This window comes from Danio rerio, chromosome 18 (assembly GCF_049306965.1).
Source record: "Danio rerio strain Tuebingen ecotype United States chromosome 18, GRCz12tu, whole genome shotgun sequence".
Classification (NCBI taxonomy): domain Eukaryota; kingdom Metazoa; phylum Chordata; class Actinopteri; order Cypriniformes; family Danionidae; genus Danio; species Danio rerio.
The window spans coordinates 464,421-485,000 of record NC_133193.1 but is presented as its reverse complement, the minus strand read 5'-3'; the positions used below and the strand labels follow the sequence as shown (position 1 = coordinate 485,000).

The following is a 20,580-nucleotide window of genomic DNA, read 5'->3' as shown; positions in this document are numbered from 1 at the left end:
TGTGAAAGAGTGTGCTTCTGTCTGACCACGGCTTCTGGACGCCCGGAGAGGACACACTCCCCCAGCTCACAGCTGACAAACACACACAAACACACACATATATATGGATGCACACACAAGTGCAAGCACAAAAACACCAAAAACACACACAGAAACAAGCAAACGCAAACACAAACACACAGAAACGCACACACACACACACACACACACACACTCATTTGCCTGTTATAGGCATCCTTCTTGATGTGACCAGAAACACACACACTTACAGACACCCCTGAGAGTTCAGGTGGAAGAGAGAGATCTTACCTGTCATGATGCCAGCATCCACAGCCTGCAAACACACACACACACAGGCTTGTTTCACTATGTTAGTGGGGACATTGCATAGACTTCCACAGTTTTTCTATAAGGTTAACAATACTGCCTAACGCAACACAACTCCACATCATTACATGCTAATAACATGTGGATTTATAATCACTTTTAATTCAAGAGGACTAGTAATATTGTCCTCAATAGTGTGTGGTTTGTAAGTGAGGACTATTGAGCCGTCACAGAATAGTTAAACCCGCACAGCACCGGTGTGATGCTCAGTGTACTGTGATGCAGCAGTGTGTACCGCGGTGTTGGTGTTCTGGCTGCTGGAGGGGTTTGCGGCCCCCTGGTTGTGTTTAGGGCTGCAGTATCCGCTGTCGCTGTCGATGTCTGCTTCACTCGCCCCCTGCTCACTGGATGACTCCTGCTGAGACGTGCGCCTGCGCCGGGGCTTGTTCTTCCACTGCTGGGGGCTCACCTGATCTGACACACACCTGACACCGCCGGATGCCTCGCCAGGGAAATCTGAACACACACACACACACACAGAGCTCACTGCAGGACTGGAGGTCAAAGGTAGACTTATGCACAGTGTTGGGGAGGTTAGTGTTGGCTGTGTTCAGTGTGCATCATGCTGTGTGTGTGTGTGTGTGTGTGTGTGTGTGTGTGTGTGTGTGTGTGTGTGAGAGCTGCATGTTAGAGCTGAGTTCATTATATTGACGACCAATCCAAATAAGGTCAATATGGACCTTCTGATTGCAGGGGTAATTTATGGAGCAATATATGAGCACCTATTCTGGAGATTCTGTGAACTTATCAAAGCCATAAACCTACCATGTAGATATCAGAGAACATTGTAAGCTCTTGAATCAGGGCAGATATGGCACCTTTAACAGCAGAGTGTTTCATACAAGCAGCCAAAGGTCATTACCCGTCTGCTGCGCTGCGTCCACCAGCAGGACTGTCTTGGACCTCCCATCAGGCCCAGCAGCACACACCTCCTTCTGCACCGCCACGCTCCGCATCACAGGACGCTTGGCTCTGATTGGCTGAACCATCGGCTGCTGCAGAAGACAAACACACATCTTAGATGTCTTTTACTCTCAGAATATACAGTCCAAGTTCAGTTCAGCAGGAACAGAATCCAGGAATAAATGTAGATGTAGAGTAAAACATGGAACTGTTGAGGTGTTGGAAAAGCAAAACTGCATATGTGATAAAAACTCCATACAGAGGAGTAAATATTAACTCAAATACAGCCTGATAATGCCTGCACAGTCTTTGAAAGGAATATTATGCTGTTTTTCTTTCATTTGGATAGTAAATTGCTGTTGTTTATGGTAAAAATATATGGTCGTATAAAGTTTATATATATTAAATACATATTTTGCTAAATTTGTTGTTTCATAATTGTATTTATATTTTTTTATTTATTGAAGTAATTTCTTAAAGTCATTAGGATATTTGCATAATTCCCTCATAACACCCGATTCACATGGGGCTACAGTGTCAACGCTTGACAGAGGGCGTGTCTGAAGTTGGGGCTGATGCGATCATCATAGCAGCATCAGCCAATGAAATTAGTCAGCGATAGGCCACTGTCTGAGCTTGTGCATAAAGCGATCTGATTGGCTGACGTTTCTATCAATGCTTAAAAAGTTGAGAAAGTCCCAACTTCTGCAAGAAACGCCACTAAAGCGGTGCCAACAGATCCACAACGCAGTTCAGCAACGCCTGATGTCACCCATTCATAGTGAATGGTAAGCGTTGACGCTGCTGCCCTGTGTGAATGGACTGTAACAGTACAAGCAGCAGGGCTAAGATGTGACGCCTGCTGCGCTGTCATTTGTCTGCCGTGTCTGTCTGTGTGTCTGTTTTGCTCCCTCTACAGATGCGCTGTAACATTGCGGGGCATAATCAGGTGAATGGGGAACACCTGAGTCTAAGTGAGCTCTCTTTTATCAGCGCCCTGCCACTGTTTGAGAGTCTGATTCTTCCGGCTAAGGGTTGGGATGGAGACCAGCGGCGTGTGAGTTGGCGGGGCGTTCTTGCCTAATGTTTGATCACAGTGGGCTTAAATAAAACTTTTGTAACGTGATGTTTGGCTTCCCCCTCTTATTTTTTACTTGTTTCGCCTTAAGGGCGATAGTGAATAAGAGGGCGTGGCTAAGAATATTGTGTCAGAAGCGTCAAACTGGCATCATCAGAAAAGCAGCCAATCCAAACGCAGAAGCAGATTACCAATAACACAGTTTATTCAGAGGATTGACTTGCACAAATCAACTGTTCACCTTCAGAGTAAGTATGAGAGCTAAGCAAAATAAACATTTTGATTTCATGTGGACTTTGAAGTGATTTCCTGTTAATTGATTCACAGATTAATTATTATTTTCTTGTTATTTTATTCATGTATATTTTGTGTATAATTATGTTTCCTGATAGTTTTTAGTTTGGTGAATTGTATTAGTGCCTGATTTTTATGGCATGTTATGTATATATATATATATATATATATATATATATATATATATATATAAAATAGGCATGCTCCAATCGATCGGCATCGGCCGATAATCACATTTGATGACTTGCTTATCTGGCCGATTACATGAACCAATCCCAAGCGTTAGTTTAGGTGTTTCACTGAGGCATGTTGAATTCCTCTTCCATCACTTGCAGTTTTTCCAAATTGCATTGTCAGTCATTATTCTCACCTTTTTTATCTGTTTAATCTATTATTTTGTGTAAAGCTGCTTCTGATCATGACATGTCCACACTAAATGTTTATGAGAGATGTGTTTAAGGAATTATATATGCAGCATCCATCATTTATTCTTTTAGGAAAGGAGAAAGCTCCACTTTAGTATTGTACTTAGAGGGGAAATGTGCTTTATGCATTGGTAAAGTTTTATAAACCCTGAAGCATCAGAATCAGTGCTCTGTATCGGCTCCACACATCCTGATCAGAGCATCCCTCATATCTGTGTGCATCATTAGTATTTATATTGTATTTATGGTGTTGTTTTCTGTCTGACCTAATAAAGAAAAAACAACAAGCAAACATGCTTTCACACAGTAAGTTCATTGTAATTAGTGTTTAATTTCAGTGTATGTACAGATTAATATACAGAGGGAACAAAACAAACCGGTCACCTGCATCCTGGACGAGCTGTGTGTGAGTGAACTAACAGGTAATGATCATTTGGGGTGAACTGTCTCTTTAAGATCACACACACAGAAACTGGAGTGTGTGTGAAATGCTGTGTAGTGTTCTGTCAGTGCAGCTTCACCTTCTGCAGCACAGGTGTGCGCGCTCCGCTTCTGGCTCTGGGGGTCTGCCCCGGCTGCAGGGGTCTGTCGCTGCAGTCTGACAGGGGGTTCAGCAGGGGCCCGCCGTACGGCCCCGGGAACGGCTGGTAGAAGCCCATGACTGGCGGGCAGGGTGTGGGCATGATGGCGTGATAGTATGTGGCGTAATCACTGCTGACGGGCGGCTGAGGAGACGACAGGATGGGGTACGCCAGGTACGGCCCGCCGGGGCCCGGGTTCAGCTGCTGCCAGCGGTGCTCACTGTTATACATGGGCAGCTGCCGACTGAAGAACACACACACATCAGACATTACAGACGCGCGCACACACACACACACATACACACACACACACACACACACACGCACACACATCAGACATTACAGACGCGCACACACACACACACACACACACACACACACACACACACACACACACACACACACACACACACACATCAGACATTACAGATGCACACACACACACTATCAGGACTAACGCTGAGAGACGAAGGCAGGACTCTGGACATGGGCAGAGCTGCAAATGTTTGAAAACTCTGTATTTACAATATCAATCTGGTGACACACACACACTTCAGCTGAAACACACACACACACAACTCGACACACAGAAGCAAACAGTGTGCACTTCCTTCAATTCATAGTGAACAGGAAGGAAAAGAACCAGGATCAACCGGGAATAGAGGTAATCTCTCTCTCACACACACACACACACACACACACAATCTCTCTCTCTCACAAATACACACACACACACACTCTCTCACACACACACACACACACACACACACAATCTCTCTCACAAATACACACACACTCACTCACTCGCTCACTCGCACACTCACACACTCACACACACTCACACACACACACACACACACACACACAATCTCTCTCTCTCACAAATACACACACACTCACACACACACACACACACACACACACACACACACAATCTCTCTCTCACAAATACACACACACTTACTCACTCACTCACTCACACACACACTCACACACACAATCTCTCTCTCACAAATACACACACACTCACTCACACACTATCTCTCTCTCTCTCTCCCTCTCTCTCACACAAATACATACACACTTTCTCTTTCTCAAATAGACACACACATACACACTCTCTCTCTCTCTCTCAAATACACACACACATACACAATCACTTTTAACACACACACACACTCACTCTCTCAAATACATACACAAACACACTGTCTCCAATACACACACTCAAATACTTACACAGGCTCTCTCACTCACTCACTCACACACACACACACACACACACACACACACACACACACAAACACATACACTCTCCCTCAAACATACACAAACTCGCTCGCTCAAATACATACACACATGAAAACTGTGTCCGTTTACACGTCAGAGAGAGAGAGTGTGTGTGTTTGTGTGTGTGTGTGTGTGTGTCCACGTGCATGTCAGGGAGAGTGCCCTTGTTTATGTGAGAGAGTGTGTGTGTTTAGGCATGTCAGAGTGTATGTGTGTACCTGCTGCTCTGATTCTCCTGCACAAACGGGTAGCAGGTGATCAGGTATGAGGGGATTTGCGTGGGCTCAGCTCCGCCCTCACCGCACAGACTCATGGGTAATAATGAAGAATCCACGCCTTTCTTCTGAGGAATAAACGGTTCCACTTCAGCAGAGAGCTTTACATCCTGAAACACACACACACACACGTCAAACAACTGGCTTTAATATCTGCTCAATATTATTATTGCTTTCATTCATTCATTCATTCATTCATTTTCTTTTCGGCTTTTGCCACAGCAGAATGAACCGCCAACTATTCCAGAATATGTTTTACACAGTGGGAGCCCTTCCAGCTGCAACTCATCTCTGAGAAACACTCATACACTACGGCCAGTGTAGTTGATCAGTTCCCCTATAGCGCATGTGTTTGGACTGTGGGGGAAACCGGAGCACCCGGAGGAAACCCACACCAACACGGGGAGAACATGCAAACTCCACACAGAAACACCAACGGACCCAGCCGAGACTCAAACCAGCGACCTTCCTTCTGTGAGGCGACAGCTAATAATAGTAATAATAATAATAGTTATTATTGTTAAATGAATAGCTGTTCTACTTTGTCAGTAAAAGCTGAAATCCTGTGGTGTTTTCTCTGGTGTCCACTAGAGGGCTCTTTAAGCTAATACTAAACCCCATCTAGCAGTTTTAAATGAATGTTCAAACACTACATATAATACATCTTCATTTATCGCCCAGAACGACTCTAAATAAAACAAATCATCATGCTCTGATAAAACAGACAGATTCAGCAAGATAGAAAAGATTCAGGATGTCCAGTAAACTGCTCTGTAAATAAGCACCATGAGTCTACAGTGAAGTATATTAGGATCAGAGGTAATGAGGACCAGCAATTGTGCTGTTACAGAAGAATAAGCTGCAATAAAACAGAAATAAAGTCCATTTGCAATAATAAAGCTGCAAATAATAGCTCATCCTCCAATTACTGCTGAAGATCAAGTGTTGTGTGGAGGAGATGAAGATGATTGCAGCTCTTCTGCTGTTGTGACTGCAGCCGCTGGCTCTGTACAGCACATGCTGTCTACTCTACATACACTGGACATGACAGGCCTTTATTTTGACAGCCACAAAGCATTGTGGGTAATTACTCAGACACCGACGTCTGTCAGAAAACACACATTTCCTGTGACAACACTCATACCACACACACACACACACACAAAATCTCTCTTAGACTCGCACTTACATAGAATATCTCAAACACATTCTCGCTGTCACACACACACACACACACACACACACACACACACACACACACACACACACACACACACACACACAATGACCAAGACTCACAAACACGCACACAGACGATTGCTCTTAGACTCACACTTAGATACAATCTCACACACAGATGCATATACACACACAATAATAAAATTAAATTGGTAACTTAGTTAATAATATAAATAATTCTTGTTAACTTCCAGCCACAGCTGTATCTCTTCTATCAACAACCCATGAACACACACACACAGCCTGATCATGTGACCCAAGTCAGGTGACTGTAATGATGATGATGATGATGATGTCATCACATTCCACACATTCACCGCACAGATCTCAATCATTCCCATAAACACACACACAAACACACACACACACACACACACACACACACACACACACACACACACACACACACACACACCAGGAAGAGTTAAAGACTAAGCAGCTGGAGTGCATGTGAAGCACATCACCACACACACACACACACACACACACACACACACACACACACACACACACACACACACACACACACACACACCAACAACACAGGCTGAACATGCGTTTGAATGAACTCACACACACACACGCACGCACACACGCACGCACGCACGCACGCACGCACGCGCGCGCGCACACGCACACACTTCCTCAATCTCAACAACACTTATAAAAGCCACAGTGTTGGGAAAAAAGTCAAATATTAGTCTGCAGACACTTAAAACACTAAATGTGTTACTTTTTAAGGACAGTGGTGTGAAGGTGTGTGTTATGTCATTTTGGATTTTTGTTTAAAAAGTAAGATGGCTTAAAATGATAGTATATAACCTTCTTATCCAACACTGACACACACACACACACACACACACACACACAGCATAAAATAATTAACCCAGAGCACAGTGTGAGAGGCTAAACACAGAATCATAGAGAGAAACTAAATAAATGTTAACAGTACAGAATATATTGGTGTTGCGGATGCCCTTCCAGCTGCAACACAGTAGTTGGAAACACCCATACACACTCATTCACACACACACACACACACACTCATACACTACGGCCAGTGTAGTTGATCAGTTCCCCTATAGCGCATGTGTTTGGACTGTGGGGGAAACCGGAGCACCCGGAGGAAACCCACACCAACACGGGGAGAACATGCAAACTCCACACAGAAACACCAACTGACCCAGCCGAGACTCAAACCAGAGACCTTCTTGCTGTGAGGCCACAGTGCACCTATATGCACCAGACACTGTCATACACACACATCCTGTTACTAAGACTCCATTAGACAGATAATAAAAACAACTTAATACCAAAACTACATTATGTTGTATAGGGGCAGCACGGTGGCTCAGTAGTTAGCAGAAAGTTGCTGGTTTGAGTCTCGGCTGGTTTAGTTGGTGTTTCTGTGTGGAGTTTGCATGTTCTCCCCGTGTTGGTGTGGGTTTCCTCCGGGTATTCCGGTTTCCCCCACAGTCCAAACACATGCGCTATAGGGGAACTGATGAATTTATAGGGTGATGATAAATTTCATAGGACCCTATAACATCCTTTTTAAAAGTGTCCATCTGGAAAAACTCCTCTTCCTGATCAGAACCATCCAGACAACACAACTGAGCAGAAACCAAAATACATCATAATATACAAACATAAATGCACAATGACTAGATCCCGATAGCTGATTGATTAAACACACAATCACTCTGATTAGAAACAAAGACACTTCTGATGGCAAGACCCTGAGCGCTGTGTGTGTGTGTGTGTTCGCGTGTGTGTGTGTGTGTGTGTGTGTGTGTGTGTGTGTGTGTGTGTGTGTGTGTGTGTGTGTGAATGGAGCGTGTGTACTCCAATATACAGTAGTGATCATTGTTCAGTTGGCAGTGGGCGGAGTCTGTCACTCATCCGATTGTGACATCACACACAGCTGAGCAGATCAGCGGCATCTGATCAGCCAATCAGATCGCAGACAGTCACATCAGTCCACAAACATCAGCACAACTTCAAAATCTCCCTCCATACATCCATAATTAATCCAATCGGCAGCACAATCACTAAGACTATTAGCATCGACATTACCATTGCAAACAGCTGAAGCCAAAATTATTCTCTCTACTTTGAACTCTTTTTTTTTTATATTTCTGACAGTATTTCCTCCTATAATATTATTTCTTCTAGAGAAAGTCTTACTTTTTTAGTTTGGCTGAAATTAAAAAAAAAAAAAAAAGTTCAATAATATTATTGATCATAGTACACAATCCAGCTAAAAGTACGCATTTTGTCCATCCAAACCTGCATTTCTTTATTCCCTCTGTTAATGAAGATATTTAGAAGAATGTTCAGAAATAAACAACCTGCATTTTCACTGAAAGCACAACTGTTCACCCTCCTCTTGGTTTTTATTAGTACTTTTTCAGATATTTCAGGTAACAGAGCATAGAAATGTTCACAGTATTTTCTATATTTTTTTTTTCTTCAGGGTAAAGTCTTCTTACTTTTAGCTTGACAAAAAAAAACAGTTTTTTGTTTACTATTTTAAGGTCGATATTATTAGGAAATACTGGGAAATATTTAAGAAATATTTTTGATTGTCTGCAGAACAAACCACTGCAGTAATGATTTACCTAATGAACCTATTAAGCCTTTTAATGTGACTTTAAGCTAAATACTAGCAACTTGAAGCATCTAGTCTAATATTACGTGCTGTCATCATGGCAAACACTAAAGAAATGCGTTCTTAAAACTATGATGTTTAAAATGAGTTGAAAACTGTTCTCTGTTAAACAGCACTTGGAAATATTCTGAAAATAATTTAAATTCAACAATTTTGACTTTTAAGTTCCTAAAAACAGCAATAAAAGGAGTTAAAAGTGCGACAGAGCGAACACGACAGAGCTGAACATCATGTGACGGACAACGGAGAACACGTATATGATGAAGACAGATGAACACAGGTTCAAATAGAGGACTGACATCAGGATTAAAGTGAAGATGGTGCCTGATGTTAAGCTAATTACTCAAGAACACACACACACACACACACACACACACACACACACACACACACACACACACACACACACACACACACACTATAATGAGATAATCCAGCTAAAAATACTCATTCTGTCCATCTAGACCTGTATGTCTTTCATTCGTCTGGTAATGAAGATATTTAGAAGAATGCTGAGAAGGAAATAACCTGTTTTCACTGAGTGGGCAAAACACATCTCAATAACTCTATTGAATAATTTCATGCATTAAACATGTTATGCCTCAGTGTTTTCGTTCATACAATGAATGAAAGTTGTTTGGTGTATATAAAATATCTTTATTTACACTGAGAACTAGTCATAACAGACAATGTTATGAGGAAGAGTAAATGATAACAGAAGGATTTCTCTTTAAATATGACTAAACGTGCACATTAAACTGAGTGGGGTATAAATATCTCAAATTAACATACAAATGAAAAAAGCAACGAGACAGCACAGATTCATATGGAAGAGTTTGAGCTTGAGAGATATTATTATTATTTAATATTCAATATTTTAAACTAGGGCTGCACAATATATCATTTCAGTCTCAATATCGTAACGTGATCATTCACAATAGTCACATCGTGACTAAACGCAATATTGAGTCTGGATTATAATTATACAACAAAATATATGATATAATAAGTGTTTTTGAGGCCTGTGACTGTGTGAGGGATTTAAAAGCATTCAGGCCTATATATGAGAAACTGTACCAAATTTAATTTATGAAACAAAGACCATGCACTGTATACCTGAAAACAGTTTGACTCCTCGAAAAACAATCAAGTATAAAAAGTATAAATGCTTTGACAAAACATGATATACTACTAATAACTGACATGTAAATAAAGCAGCTTTGATTAGAGACAGCAGGATATTTGCTTTATTTAAATCTCTAATTTAGTTTAGACTCAATTAAAATAGGTGGGTTAAAAATAACCCAACCATTGGTTATTAAGACAGTTTCTCAACTATGGGTTATTTTAACCCAATGCACTGGGTTATATAATTTAAATCAATGCATTGGGTTATTTTGATTAAATGTTATTTTTTGCATTCTGGTATTACTATTGCTACTATAACTACTATTACAATATGGTTTCCTGGTGAAAGCACAGTGTTTTTAATGAAAAGGCAACATGCCTTAACCAAGCAACACCGCTGATGTCACCGCTGGGTCCTAAAGACGAGAATGATGCCCGAAATCTCAAATATGTGTAATTTCCTCCGAAAAAAACCTGCATAGAGGTGAACACGGGAGGTGGAAAAAGCGTTTCATCCATTTCATCGACTGAAGCGCACAGTGTCATCCGTAATTAAAAGAAATGGTGAAACAGAGAGATAAAAACACGACACGGAAAGGTAATTTGATAAAAAAAAAAAACAATATATTGCATTAGAGCTTAAATAAACCTTATAACACAAAAACAACATTACACACGCATATTTATACAGCTGTTCTGTGCCAGGTAAATCAGCTGACTGTCGAAATTAAAACATTTTAATCCAACTAGTCGAGTTATTAAATAAATAACCAAATAAAGGTTAAAAATAACCCAACAAAGCACCAAATATTTTTAACTCAACCGTTGGGTTAAATAAATAACTCAATGTTATTTATTTGTTAACTATTTGCAAAAATCAATTCTCCCTCTTTAACAGAGCATACACTGAAAAAAAATGATAGTGGTCGTTTACCCATAGTTTACACTAAACAGAACCTGTGAAAAATATTGAATATTAAATAATAATAATAATAATAATAATATCTCTCAAAAAAAGTTAAGTGGTCGTAAACAATTTATTTGGGCTGAATTTAAACAAACAACTGAAGTTAAACATCAACTTTAAATTGTATTTGTTTGTTTAAAATCATCACAAATTGTTTGCAACAACTTTAGACATTTTTTCAGTGCACTCAGAAATAAAGGTACTCGAGCTGTCACTGGGGTGGTTCCTTTTCAAAAGGTACACATTTGTACTTAAAGGGTCAAATTGGTACCTCAAAAGTATACATGACTACCTAGAAATTTCAGGAGGAACACTTTTGTACTTTTTAGGTACTAATATGCTCCCTTAAGGTATTAATGTGGACCTTTTAGGTACAAATTGGTATCTTTTGAAAAGGTGCCACTCCAGTGATAGTGAGTGTGTAGCCTTACTTTATAATTACAATCATTATTGCCAAATTCAATTACACACTATCCAATTCTTCAATATTACTCACAGTTTCATACAATACATCTAAACCTGTAAACAAGCTTGTAAAAACTTGCACCACATCTCGATCAACTTCACCCTCTATTCTTTCTCATCTTGTCAGGTAAAATAGACTTTTTTCCAGCAACAAAATCCCTCGGTTGCTCATTTTTTCTCTTATTATTATTATTTTTTGCAAACATATAACCAAAAATAAAACCAACTTTAAAAAAATATAACCTTAAAATCTGCAAACATAAGACAAAGCATCAGAAAAAGACGCAGAGAGGGAGAGAGAAGCTGTGATTTGCTCACTGTGGGCTGAATGATGGCAGTGAGGAGGAACGCTTTTGTCTTTTCAGCATTGCTGTGTGGAGGAAACAGAGGGGTTTTGTGCTGAAGAAAGACAGAACAAAGAAACTCAGAGAGACAGAGGGATGGAGGACAGAAACATACAGACAGAAATGCCTTTAATCTGTCCATCTCCAGCTGCTTGAGCATTTTACAGGTGTTAAGGCCTGTTCACATCAAGTATAACGCTAAATATACTAGTGTCCACACTGACAATTAATCAATCTATCATTCATTCAGCCTAATTTCTATTTCAGAGGTCAACACAGCGGAATGAACCGCCATCTATTCCAGCATATGTACTGCGCAGTGGATGCCCTTCCAGCTGCAACCCAGAACTGGAAAACACCCATACACGCACACACACACACACACACACACACACACACACACACACACACACACACACACACTCATACACTACGGCCAGTGTAGTTGATCAGTTCCCCTATAGCGCATGTGTTTGTACTGTGAGGGAAACCGGAGCACCCAGAGGAAACCCACACCAACATGGGAGAACTTGCAAACTCCACACAGAAACACCAACTGACCTAGACGGGGTTCGAACCAGCGACCTTCTTACTGTGAAGCCACCACTGAGCCACCGTGCTACCTAAGGATAACGATCAGTTTAGATTCTGCTTTTAATAATCTCAAATGGCACAGAATATTAATTTTCAGTAATCCAGCCCAAGCATATGTCCGGTGAACATTATAAAATGCCCATGTTGAAGATCTGATTTCTTGAAAAAGCTGAGATATTCACTGCCTGATTAATATATAACATAAAGTGTGTTTCAAACCGGATAAAAAGCACTACATTAAATAATCTTTTGTCTGTGTCATGTCTTTAAAATATGAACATTTTAATCCAGTATTTTCAATGGAGTTTCTGTGCTAGCTTGCTGCTACTGGCAGCCCTTGCATTTACACAGTCTTTCATCTTATTCATATTCATCTCGTTTCATATTCAACTCAAATCAGTAACTTGAGTCTCAAAAAATGCCCATCGAGTGAACAGTGTGCGCGGCGCCACCGCAACTGATTTGAGTTGAATATGAAACACTTTGAAGAGATTTAGTCTGAAACAGAATGCCTGTGCACACATCTTATGACCCGTGATCAGAGAGATAACCTAATGACCAATAATTCTTGCCTAGAAATTGCAACATCCATGTGAAAGGAGAAAGCTTTTGTTAAAAGGTTTGGAAAAACCTGAAGGATAAGTTTATTAAAACCAAAAGAGGCCATGGCAAAAGTGGAGACAATCACAGGTACACAATCACAGAATATGTTTTTCCACCATGTATAGGTTTTACACTGATATATTTGGTTTAATTTAAAAAGTTTAAAAGTTACAGAACTATAATGAAGTCACAGAAGCATTTCTTTGATAACTGGGAAGGAATATTTAAACCTATCGGTTTACAATATACTGATGGTTCTAGGCTTTATTGGTGATAATGGTCAGGAATGTTGGACTATTATTGTCTTTTTAGCATAAGAAGAGGACAGAAACTAGCCAGACAATAATGTGTGAATTGTGGAGCGGGCTAAATCTAAAATCATCTGTATTTTTTAGTTAGTGTGTTTTTTTTTTGTGATAATAAAACATATATTTGTAGAATAGTTCATGTTCTGTTGTCATTTATTACAAATACAGAATATGTTTACCCACCGGTAACACTGATTTATATATTTGTGGAGCGGGCTAAATCAAAAAAAGAATCTTTTTCCAAAAAAATAATTTCTTTTTTTTTTTTTGCTTTTATTCTTGCCATAATAAAAATATATCTGTAGAGCAACCCATGATCTCTTGTGATTAATATAATAATAAACTTTAAATAGTAAAACTGTCCGAGATATGAACAAAAGCAGGTGATCTGATTTAAAAAAATCTTGAATGGTTTTAAAAATGCTAATAATCATTAAAATAATTTAGAAAAACAATAAAGAATCATTAGTTGAAAATATAAAAACGACATTATGAAATGACGTAGTTCCGGAAATGTTCTACTTTTCTGTTTATCCGTCTGACTTTACGTCAGTTTCTTTTGACCGCCCCCTGTTGTTTTAAAGAATATCACAACGGCGAAAGCAGCGAGTACAATAGCCTCGGCCGTTTCGCGACGTGCACGCACAGTCAGCGGAGGTATGCGATATGGCACCAGGCGAAAGTATAATTCCAGCTTTAAGGTGGGTGACACACAAGTATGGATGGTGGCAGCAAAAAAAAAGGTGGGCATGAGGAGCTTTTTTCAAAAAAATTATTTGGTGGAGTCCTAGATCCCCACCAATGTCAAGTGCAAGCCCACGCCTTTGCTCTATTATGGTTAAACTTAGCAGCATCTCCGCAAATCACACATGTTCTGTAGCACGCAGTTAACTGAAATTCACATAGGCATGGGATATAACAATGTTCGAGGTATAATGAGAGTTGGAAGAGTCAAGGACCTAAAACCGCCAAAATGTTCGGTAATACCGTTCCTAAGGTAGAAGTAAGATTTTTTATTTACATGTTTTGGAGTACAGCAGTATCTCCAGCGGAAACTATATCCAAAGATGTCATTTAAATTGTAAAGAAATCAGTGATTTTGAAACTAATGAAGACAGCAGAAGTCAATGATTTATTTGAATTATTCAGCTTGACATGTTTACTGCTTCAAAATATTAAAAAAATAAATATATTGTGTTCAAAGGGGACAAAAGCTTTAGTTTTTTACCCAGACAGTTAAAAAGATTGTATTTTAGAGCAGTGAGCACAATAACGTGATAATTATATCCAAGGTTATCATACCGTCAGAATCTTATACCGGTCCATGCCTACTCACACACAACATTTAATAGTCTGCGATGTGACTATTGCGGATGCACACGTTGCGATATCGATGCTGAAACCATATGTTGTGCAGCCCTAATGTATATGTTTTATCATTATTTCCCATTGTATAACCAATTAATCACACTCTTTAGCTAATATTTTAAAAACAGTGTTGTCCTTCAGTGTCGTCTGGAGCTTTAATTTTGACTGGATTCTGATTGGTTGTCAGTGTTTTATGCTTCATCCGCTGGCACAAATCCTTCTGACAGTGTTGATATCGTTCCTCAGTGTGTTTACTGCTGGGATCTCTGCTGTTCTTCAACACTGGCAAGCATTTTAACAATTATATCGTCATCATTACCTTTACAGTTATCGTGATTGTTGTGAATGGGCCTTTAAGACACCTTAACCTTCCCCTGAACCTAAAGGCATCATCTTTACTTTCACACTGAAGTTTAATTTGTATACAAGTTGCTGTGGTGAACAACATCCAATAACATAAACAACAACAACAACTAGTTTAGCAACACATTCACATACAATTAATGCCCACTTTCAAAACAAACAGACCTGTTAGAGATGACAAACACACACAAACACACTCACTTTGGAGAAGTAGTTCAGTGACAGGAGAAGAATCGCACAGGAAACAGCAGGAGAAACTCAGAAACTGATCTGACGACAGACAGAAACATCACACACACGCCAGCGATGTGATCAATGCAGAAAAACCTGCTGGATCAGGTCTGATCAGAAACCGGCTCATACATACACACACATACATATTTACATACTCACACACACACACACAAAATGCACAAACACAAACACACACTCTCTCATACACACAAAAACACAAAATACACACACACACACACGCGCACACACACACACATTCGCTCACATACAAACAAGCACACAAAAAAACACTCAAACACACACTTTCTCTTACCCAAACAAACACACTCTCTCACACACACACACACGCGCAATTGCTCACATACATACAAGCATACAAACAAAACATACACAAAAACACACTCTCTCTTATATACACAAACACAAAATACAAACACACACTATTTTCCACACACACACTCGCTCGCTCGCTTACATACAAACAAACAAACAAACATACATACATACACACACACACACACACACACACACACACACACACACACACACACACACACACACACACACAAACACACTCTCACACACGCATTGGCTCACATACATACAAGGGCACAAACAAAGCACACAACCACGCACTCTCTTACATACACAAACACAAAATACAAATACACACACACATTTACATACCTCTTACACACATACGCTCACATACATACAAGCACACAAACAAAACATACACAAACACACACTCTCTTACATACACAAACACAAAATACAAACACACACACAAACACACACATTCACTCACATACATACAAGCACACATACAAAATATACACGAACACGCACTCTCTCTTACCCACACAAACACAAAATACAAACACACACACAACACATACACACACTCTCTCTCACACACACACACACACCTCCAGACCATCCAGCAGCCAAGTTCACTGACGTTTTAGCATCGCTGTTAATGTAAACAGTCCAAAACAGCTCAAATCACAGCCGTTTGACTTAACAGCAGAGCTCGTGTTCAATCACCGCTGAGCTCTGATGATGGTCATAAAATAATAAACTCCAAACAGCACCTCAGAGCATCTCTTATGAGTGATTATCCTTCTGTTATTGTTTCTCGTCATATGTCAGCAGTGGATGATCAATACTGTTTCCTGATGGATCCTGCAGCCTCAGGTGTGCTGATACCCAACTCAACGCTATATTAATCACAGATTAACACCACTTAGAGCATAAGAGTAATAGCACAATACTGTAATAAGCGCTTATACCCGCTGCGCGACCCGTTATAACCGACGAGCGTGTTAATAATCGATGAGTCGCGGTAATTGATCATAACAGGAGCGTCATTGTTTTGATGCTCTCAACATCGCGTCAACGCTAATAAACCCATTACACACACTCCTGAAACACACCTAACGCTCACCTCACACACGAGCGAGCGTTTAACCGAGGAATTAATCGGTTATTCCGCCGTTACGGACTTTAATCCCGAGAGCGCTGCTAATGCTAAAGCTAACGCGACGCCAGCGGTTGTCGCCAGCGATTGTATGTCATTAAACCACATTACCTTCCTCTCGCCGCCGTCCATCTCGCTCCCTGACACCGGAACCGAGCCGTGCAGCTGTCAGGAGGCCGTGATAGCGCTCATGATCCGGTGCTGCTCCGGTTCTGAAGCCCGTCACCGACTGACTGACGCTCATCTGGGATGGAAGCCGCGGAGGGTCAGAATTAGCAACACGCAATGCTGCAACTCCGCTTGCTGCCGACAGAGGCGCTCGAGAGCAGAGCGATCATTCCTGGCGCTTTGAGGACATTTTGTCATAGATGATTTTATTTATATAACACTCCTGACAGTTATACAGTAAACTGATCATGTTAACATCATAACAAATCCGACACAGTTTAATATATGCTATGTGTTTTGTGTGTATTTGCGGTGGTGAATTGCATTATCATGTGCTGCTCTGTCCATTTTTAATATTGAAAATTTTACTCTACAGTTTAGCAAAGTGATTTTATTGACATTTTAGAAGTTTGAGATTATTTAAGAGATAATATCTAGAGAAATATGTCTGTAAAATAACAAAAAATGTGCTGCAGTTTATTACAAGGTTTCTGATGCGTAATCTACAACACCAACACACACAATAGCACTGCACACTACCACACATGATAATGAAAGTCACTTTTTTAGTAGTTGTTGGAAGAAAGATCAGGATCCCATAATGCAAATCAGAAGCAAAAAACAAACAGGAAAAATAAAGACATGAAGCACAGAATATGGAAAACTGCTGATTTATGGATACTGTATGTTTTGCAGTGAAGGATTACTCATTCAGTTTCACTCATACTCATATAGGCTCGTAGCTAGAGGGGGGTTCGGGTGGTTTGAAAGACCCACCGCCCACTAATAAGAGGTCCAGAATTTGTCCCATACATGAGCTCATTTGTCTTATTTTGACTGCTATGCAATCATAAATTGTGAAGGCATCAAAAAAAGGCTTCCAATAAATGCGAATAATTATAGTCCAACGCCCAGTCCAAAAAAAACATCGAATCTGACGTAAGTGAAGTCATGTTTACTACAGTAACTTTTATTTTTGAATCTCCTTATTCTTGAAAGAAAAAAAAATTACGATTTAAAGCACCAAAAGCAGCATATTAAATATAATATTATTATATTAAATGTTATTTTTTATATCAATTAGGCTGTTTTTATTATTCATGAACTTACAAAATTGACTTTTTTTTGCAAAAAAGATTAGAAAATTCAAGAAGCTCTATGTTTATAATATTAATGTTTGATTTTTTATTATGCAGATGGCCAAATTCAGACTGAGCACAGTTGAATGTGCTGGCCTGTTGGTTATTTGGCCAATTAATGACATCAGGCTGCAGTTTTTTCATTCATTCATTCATTTTCTTTTCGGCTTAGTCCCTTTATTAATCTGGAGTCACCACCGCGGAATGAACCACCACCTTATCCAGCACATGTTTTACGCAGTGGATGCCGTTCCAGCTGCAACCCGTCACTGGGAAACACCCATACACACTCATTCACACTCATACACTATAGACAATTTAGCCTACCTAGTTCCCCTATGGCGCATGTGTTTGGACTGTGGGGGAAACCAGAGCACCCGGAGGAAACCCACGCCAACACGGGGAGAACATGCAAACTCCACACAGAAACACCAACTGACCCAGCTGAGACTCAAAAAAGGGACCTTCTAGCTGTGAGGTGAATGTCCAACCCACCACGCCACCGCACTGCCTAAAGCGGAATAATAATTATGATAAATATAATTATAGTAATTTGTATGTATTTGCTTTGAACTCTTTTATATGCAAGCAGAAAATCACCATTACTGTCTGTTGTGTTTGTTTTATTTAATAATAATTAATAAATACATCTACACAGTACACTGGCGCTGTTATGGTTTTGTGAGTTTGTAAATCTTTTATGAATTTTTTCATAAATCTGGATTACATCATTTGCATTTGGATTGGGTGTTATTTTATCTGATGATGAATGGTTATGAAAATAATAAGGTGTACAGGGTTTAGAGCTGAAACACGGACTGCATTCAAAATACGTTTACAAAGTGTTTCACTTCATGGTGTGATAAAAACATTAGACTGCAGTATTATCGTGTAATATTTAAATATGGCTTTAATTGTAGATGGAAATGAAAACATTCTTCAAGAACAGAAATAGATCAGTTCTGTCATGTAAAAACTGCAGTCTCTGTGTGAACCTCATAAACAGAGCTGTGATTCCTTCATTATCACCAACACAAAGGTGTAAACGACACACACATTAACACACACGGTCTCACTCACACACACACACACACACACACACACACACACACACACACAGTGTTGACAGCCAGTATTGTGAAGCTGAGATTTGTTTTGATCATTTCCTCATAATAATGAAGTCACTGTATTCTTCCATCTTTATTTTGAGCCACAGACATTAAACAATACGGCTCTCACTGCTGCTCAAAACACTGGCACACAAACCCTAAACCAGCCATCAGTTCACAGGTTCAGACGCGAGTTTACAGAGTCAAAACAGCGATTCTGTGTGGAACTATTATCTGATGGGCCCAAAACACAACTGTCCAGCAGAACACAAACACACACACTTACACACACTTCACACACACAGAGGATTAAGACATGAGATGAGTGTAATTCAACAGGATGAACTAACGCATGCAGACATATAAACACCTCATTGAGTACATGACACTAGTAGTCCTGACCTCTAAATCAACATCAGGCTGACGTCAATGTCCAACGTCCAACTTAAAATCAACCAAATATTAACGTCTAATGATGTTACAGCTTGACGTTGTGTGGACGTTACCAATATGACATCTATCAGATGCTGGATTTTGGTTGCCATTCCTGATGAATAAATGTCAGTTCAAGAGTTCACACATAGCTGATGACTGATTATAAGCAAGGTTGGCATTCTGTCCCCGGAGAGAGCCCTGAGCTCAAAAGATCCTTAAGCCCTGGGCTCCCTCCCATTTGCAGGGCGAGAGGGGAGCCATGAGCTCAGGTAGATCTCGACAACTCCCTCTTGATAAGAGCTGATGACTAAAAATTGAATGCTATGAAGAGGTGTGCTGCAGGATGAGGGATTGACTGGGCTAAATTTAGATTGATCAATTCACTTGTGCATGTTTTTGGAATGTGTGAGGAAACCGGAGAACCCAGAGGAAACCCACGCGAACACGGGAAGAACATGCAAACTACGCACAGAAACGACCGCCGGCCTGTTAAAGGACTAGAACCGGTGACGTTCTTGCTGTGAGGCAACAGTGCTAATTACTGGGCAACCATGCGCCCTATGGAGGGAAAGGTGGAGAGGTAGGGGTGGAAGGGGGATTCTTCAAATCGGAGATGACTATCGTGAGAAACCCTGGCTCTTTATAGTGGGTTAACTTAGGAATGGCCTGATTGGTGAGTCATACATGCTAATGCAGAACCAGCCGTGTTCAATCATAATCACGTGCTCCTCT

General features: G+C 40.2%; 1 protein-coding gene across 4 annotated transcripts in view; it reads right to left on the bottom strand.

The window, feature by feature from the left end:
- Positions 1-17,243, bottom strand: part of secisbp2l (SECIS binding protein 2-like) — a 31,690-nt gene extending 14,447 nt beyond the window's left edge. Inside the window, exons 1-7 of one of the 4 annotated variants that reach the window (XM_073930099.1) lie at positions 17,109-17,243; positions 5,177-5,343; positions 3,609-3,912; positions 1,250-1,382; positions 623-843; positions 310-334; positions 1-72 (exon numbers count right to left, since the gene is read on the bottom strand). The exon at positions 1-72 is cut by the window's left edge and continues 38 nt beyond it. In XM_073930099.1, coding sequence (XP_073786200.1) covers positions 1-72; positions 310-334; positions 623-843; positions 1,250-1,382; positions 3,609-3,912; positions 5,177-5,343; positions 17,109-17,129 — 943 coding nt within the window. In that variant the 5' untranslated portion in view covers positions 17,130-17,243. Of the gene's footprint in view, positions 73-309; positions 335-622; positions 844-1,249; positions 1,383-3,608; positions 3,913-5,176; positions 5,344-15,484; positions 15,556-17,108 lie in introns of those variants that run through there. The other 3 variants (XM_073930100.1, XM_073930101.1, XM_073930102.1) reach the window with 3 other exon arrangements.
- Between the last annotated feature and the right edge of the window lie 3,337 nt (positions 17,244-20,580).